The sequence below is a fragment of the Bos grunniens genome, chromosome 3 (genome assembly GCF_055505025.1).
Source record: "Bos grunniens cultivar Pamir isolate PY7600 chromosome 3, Bosgru_T2T1.0, whole genome shotgun sequence".
Classification (NCBI taxonomy): domain Eukaryota; kingdom Metazoa; phylum Chordata; class Mammalia; order Artiodactyla; family Bovidae; genus Bos; species Bos grunniens.
The window spans coordinates 2,217,371-2,223,326 of record NC_141167.1 but is presented as its reverse complement, the minus strand read 5'-3'; the positions used below and the strand labels follow the sequence as shown (position 1 = coordinate 2,223,326).

The 5,956-nt window shown below is 48.0% G+C and overlaps 1 protein-coding gene across 1 annotated transcript; it reads right to left on the bottom strand.

Annotated features, from left to right (window-relative positions):
• Window positions 1–370: 370 nt before the first annotated feature.
• LOC147374828 (olfactory receptor 9S13-like) lies at window positions 371–1,321 on the bottom strand. Its single transcript, XM_086394024.1, has one exon. The coding sequence runs from the start codon at window positions 1,319–1,321 to the stop codon at window positions 371–373; it is 951 nt and encodes a 316-aa protein (XP_086250150.1).
• Window positions 1,322–5,956: the final 4,635 nt, after the last annotated feature.

Genomic DNA, 5,956 nt, shown 5'->3' with positions numbered 1-5,956 from the left:
GTGAAGGAGGAGGCATCAGAGTTTGTGTCGTTTCATGTCTTCAGTGAAGGATGTTGAATTCGGACACATATGCTGTTTCAGAGACTCTGCTCACCACTCTGCCTACTCTGTTACCCAGACTTTGAGATTGGAGTCTTACCCTTTAAGGATATTAATTTTCTGTTGGCAAGTAAATGCCTTATTCATTTTGAGTCTCACACTTGCAGTATTTTTTTGTCCAGGATATGCTTCCAAGAAGGATTAAATAAAATATAGGATGAAAGAATAAATTAAATGAATGAGGAATTAATTCCTCAAACTAAACCCAGGGCCTCCTCCAAAGCCCTATTATACTGCTCTCAGGAAAACCAGTCTCTCCAGTCACCCTCCTTCACGTTGCTGTGTGTTTCTGGCTCAGTCTCCACAGGGCATCCTTCACGTCCTTGTTTCTCAGACTGTAGATGAGGGGGTTGAGCATCGGGATGACCAGGGTGTAGAAGACAGAGACCACCTTGCCCTGCTCCATGGACTGTAGAGCTCCTGGCTGGGCATACATGATAAATGCAGTCCCATAAAGAAGGGACACAGCTGTCATGTGGGAGCCACAGGTGGAGAAGAGCTTGTGTCTCCCTCCTCCTGAGCGCATCCTCAGGATGGTCACTGTGATGTAGCCATAGGAGACGAGAACCACAAGTATGGTGCCCACAATTACGAGGCCACAGAGACCAAACATGACCAGCTCATTGATGGTAGTGTCAGCACAAGCAAGCTTGAGCAGAGGCGGCACATCACAGTGGAAGTGGTCGATGTGGTTGGAGCTGCAGAACGGGAGGCTGAATGTGAAGCTGGCCTGCAGGATGGAGTTGAAGGAGCCCCCACAGTAGCAGCCCAGCATTAGGAGGGCACAGACCAAGGGGCGCATGGAGATGGGGTAAAGCAGGGGGTTGCAGATGGCCATGAAGCGGTCATAGGCCATCACGGCCAAGAGGAATCCCTCAGTGGTGATCATGGTGGAGAAGAAGAAGAACTGGGTGACACATCCTGCAAAGGTGATGACCTTGGTCGACGACATTAAGTCAAACAGGGCCTTGGGGTAGATGACAGATGAGTAGCACAAGTCCAGGAAGGAGAGGTTCTTGAGGAAGAAGTACATTGGGGAGTGCAGACGGGCATCCAGCGTGATGACCACGATCATGGTGAGGTTCCCCAGGACGTCCACCAAGTACAGAACAAGGAACAGAGTAAACAGCAGGGCCTGGGTCTGCGGGCCACCCCCAAACCCATCCAGCACAAACTCCTGCAGAGGCATCACTGAGAGGTTTCCATTCCCATAGGGTGACATGGCTCTCAGCTAGGCAACAAGCAGCATACAGCAGAAAGCAGATGGGAGGCAATGAGAAGGAGCAGGTCAAGGTCACAAGGTTGTATTATTTTGGAGAACAGGATCCCCTCAGTGACCCACTGCCCCATGACCAAGGGACAACTAGATACCCACCCTTCTTTTAGATGAGCTCCAGCTGACCTGAAACATAAACATATCCTCTAATTCCTAAGTATGCTTGGACCATAAAAAAGGACAGGCACCAAAGAATTGACACTTTTGAATTGTGGTGCTGGAGAAGATGCTTGAGAGTCTCTTGGGCTGCAAGGAGATCAAACCAGTCAATCCTAAAGGAAATCAACCCTCAATATTCATTGGAAGGACTGAGAGTCTCCAGCATAAGGATGGCTTCCATCTCCTTGTCGTTGTTTGGCAGGACATGCTGTCCCTTCTCACGGGGATGGCCCTGAGCTGTGCCATTCCCGCACTGGCTCAGATATCTAATCCTGCACCTTCCACCCCTATTTTACTCATTCTTCATTTTAGAAATCATTAGGCACCTGATGCTATCAGGAACTGACCCAGTGATGGTTCTAACTCCAGGCCAGTCCGGGAGCAGATCAGGGACCAGCCCTCACCAGGCTAAAGTGGAGCTGCGTCTGCCTCTCCTGCAGACCCTGAGAGACAGACCCTATGTCTCTGAGCATTTTTGTCTCTGAGATAAGACTGTGGTGGCAAACATCAACAGAGCTCTCCACATTCTTGGGAGCCTAAGGGTTCTTTCTTAAAATGCCCAGAAGTTGGACAATTCGTGGAGAGGGGACAGCCCAGCTCCATGGTCTGAGAACAGCAGGACAGAGGCTGGGACACATTCAGGACGTGAGCAAATCCTCCCTGTCCTTACTCCCATGCCCCTGGCACCTCAGCACATCCCCTGAAGTAATTGCTTGGAGCCATGGTAGCCACCAATACGGTCACATCTGCCTCAATGTTTGAGTCCTCCTGCTGAGTGCTGTTTCCTGTTCCTGTCACAGCCCAGACCTCCCTTGTCTGAACTGGACAGGGCTGACCACCACACTCACATGGAACATGGGGACAAGCTGTATGATGGCCAGAGAAAGTGCTAGAGGAAATCTATCCTAAATAGAAAGGAGTGTGGAAGGCAGGGGACACAGAGCTATGGGGCCCCTAAAAAGTTGAGGGGATTAGTGAGAGGGTGAGGTCAATCAGCTTTAGAGCAGTTTCATATTTTCTAGAGGTGAGATCTTTGCCATCCTGGAACTGGCTGATTTTGGCAGGAGTGAGCTCCCTGGGAGTCAGGGTGTGCAGTTGGAGCCTGGTTGGTTAGGGGCTCCTTGAAGGAGCGATGACCCTCCCAGCCTGAAGTTCTCCTAGAAGGAGGCCTGAGAGAGTTCATTCTTTCCAACAGTAGAAGTGTGCATGACCATGTAGGTTGTCCAGCCTTCCTCTTCTGGCAGACTTGACTCCAAGCCTCACATGAGAACAGAGGGGACAGTCTGGCCTGGGGCAGGCAGGGTTCACTGTGATATGTGTTTGAAGCTGCTGCTAAGAGGGGAGTTGGTGGTCTGCCCTATGCTCCATGGCCAACCACCCTGGCCTCCCACCCATGGCCTGTGGAAGCAGTCACATTCATCATGACCAAGCTTTTCTGTCCGTCTCTGCTTACCCCCTGGTCATACGCACAATAGATTCACTGTGACCAGAGTGACTATCTTTTCCCCACACCCCAGGCTGGCTGTCTGCTCCTCTGCTCCTGGGGTTCCCAGCTTCCTGTTTCTGGTCTTTGGTTCCCAGGGCTATTTGTCCACCTCAGGAGCCTGGGTCATCAAAACAGTGACCATTAGGGTGCCTGGGGGAGCACATGAGGAACAATTTGCATTTTCATCTGGGAAGCCAGTCTCTCAGTTTGCTTTATAAAAACATACTCACACATTCCTTTGGCTGTTGAGATGACCCAGAGTGGCTGCAGTGCTGGCTTCACTGAATCTGTGAGTTGAGCCTGAGAAATGCCTTAAGGGGGTGAATCGGAATAATCCAGTGTTGTCAGAAGCCTCTATTTGTAATGACTGGGTCCTGAGTCCTTTCCTAATATATCTAGTTATCATGTGTGTCTGAGGCCCTACAGCAGCAGCAGCATCTAAGACCTGGTCAGAAATGCAAGGTCTCAGACACTGAATTTAAGGTCATATTTATTCAAGACCCCCTGCTTATTTCTATTCTCATTAGAGATAAACCCACATTTACATAACACCCCCTGATTATTTCCACTCTCATTAAAGTTCAGACCTGTGGCCCTGACTGATCTTGCCCAGTGCAGTGAGAGGTAGGGGATCGTGTTGTTCAGAGTCCAGGCTCCCAGGACTAATCTGTCAGTGATGCTGACCACACCCTGGTGAGTGATGACTGCAGTGCTCCTGTGATGTTAGGAGGGTCATGGCTCACCCAGGACATGTGCTCCTGGGGAGGACTTCTGACCCAAGTTTGTGCTGACAATAATGACGTGGTGTTGAGGATCCTGCTCCCTCCTTCACCTCTGGCTTCCTGTGCAGGGATGTGAGAGTGAGGAGGGGGCAGCAGAGAGCACCTAGGGTACCAGTCAGAGGCAGGCCATGTGCTCCAAGTGCCTGCTGCAGGAAAGTCTTGGGTCTTGGTGTAAGCAGGAGATGCTGCTGCTACTGCTGCTAAGTTGCTTCAGTCGTGTCCGACTCTGTGCGACCCTATAGACGACAGGCCACCAGGCTCCCCCGTCCCTGGGATTCTCCAGGCAAGAACACTGGAGTGGGTTGCCATTTCCTTCTCCAATGCGTGAAAGTTAAAAGTGAAAGTGAAGTCGCTCAGTCGTGTCTGACTCTTAGCGACCCCATGGACTGCAGCAGGAGATGCGACTGGCTCAATTCTACGTGTTACCCTCAGCTGGGTAGTATTCATGGCACCTGCATCTTTGGATGACTCTATTGAAGATACTCTCCACCTGGCACAGCTGGGATTCGAGGTCTCAAGTGGCCAATTAGCATTTACTTGAGCTCTGAGTACGCTGGGACTCCCAACTCCTTGAGTCCCTGAATGATGCAATCCTGTGGCTAACCTTCCTTTGATACATCTCAGCCCAAAACAGGAGGAGCAGGAAGCCTGAAATTCCTCTGGGAGCACTGGGGTCCACCGGGTGAGAAGCAACTCAGAGGGACCCAGTGGCCCTTCTTGGAAAGGTCTCCTCAGGCTGCAGGTGTGACCTCCTGGCCCACATCACACCATTCTCCTTTGCTTCATCCTGGCGTGTTGGTGTGACAAAGAGTTATGTGCAGAGCTCTGTGTCTGCAGAAGAAGCACAACCCTCTCTAAGTCATAATATGGCCCTTCCCTCATTGCAGGTCAAGTAAATGTATCTGTTAAGATATTTTAATCCTGCACTGAAAAATCAAAGCCAATTTATAAATGTGATATATGATTATTAGAAAATTATAGGAAGTATGAGAGTAAAATCCTGGAGAAAGTTGTGTTATGAATATGCTAAGGAAAATGAGGCTCTTAAGGCTCAAAAATTATTAGACAAAATAAATTTCAGGGGAAAAGTTTCCTTATAAAGGAATATTTCAAAATAAAAATGGTCAATCCACGTGGATTATCAGAAAATTTAAATTTGTATATCACTAAAGAGACTTCCCTGGTGGCTCAGATGGTAAAAGCATCTGCCTACAATGCAGAGACCTGGGTTCGATTCCTGGATTGGGAAGATCCCCTGGAGAAGGAAATGGAAACCCACTCCAGTATTATTGCCTGGAAAATTCCATGGACAGAGGAGCCTGGTAGGCTGCAGTCCACGGGGTTGCAAAGAGTTGACATGATTGAGCAACGCAACTTCGCTTCACTTCACCACTAATGAAGATTTCAAATATATGAATCAAAAACTGACAGAATTAGAAATGTAAACATCAAAATCATGATTGAAATTTATCATACTTCTCTCAGTAATTGATGAAACAAATAAAAATATTGTTGTCATGTATTAGACTGATTCAAAATATGAAACATGATATCACAACAAACTGCGGAAAATTCTTAGACAGATGGGAATTCTTAAAGAGATGCCTCCAAAGAAACCTGTATCCAGGTGAAGAAGCAACAGTTAGAACAGGACATGGAACAACAGACTGGTTCCAAATTGGGAAAAGAGTACGTCAAAGCTGTGTATTGTCACCCTGCTTATTTAACTTCTATGCAGAATATATCACGGGAAATGCCAGACTTGATGAATCACAAGCTGGAATCAAGATTGCTGGGAAAACCAGGATAACCTCAGATATGCAGCTGACACCACCACTATGGCAGAAGTTGTAGAGGAATTAAAGAGCCTCTTGATGAAGGTAAAAAGGAGAGTGAAAAAGCTGGCTTAAAGGTCAACAGTCAAAATACAAAGACTATGGCATCTGGTCCCATCACTTCATAGCAAATAGAAGGGGAAACAATGAAAACAGTGACAGATTTTATATTCTTGGGCTCCAAAATCACTGCAGGTGGTGACTGCAGCATTGAAATTGAAAGATGTTTGCTCCTTGGAAGAAAAGCTATGACAAACCTAGACAGCATATTAAAAAGCAGGGACATCACTTTGCTGACAAAGGACCATATAGTCAAAGC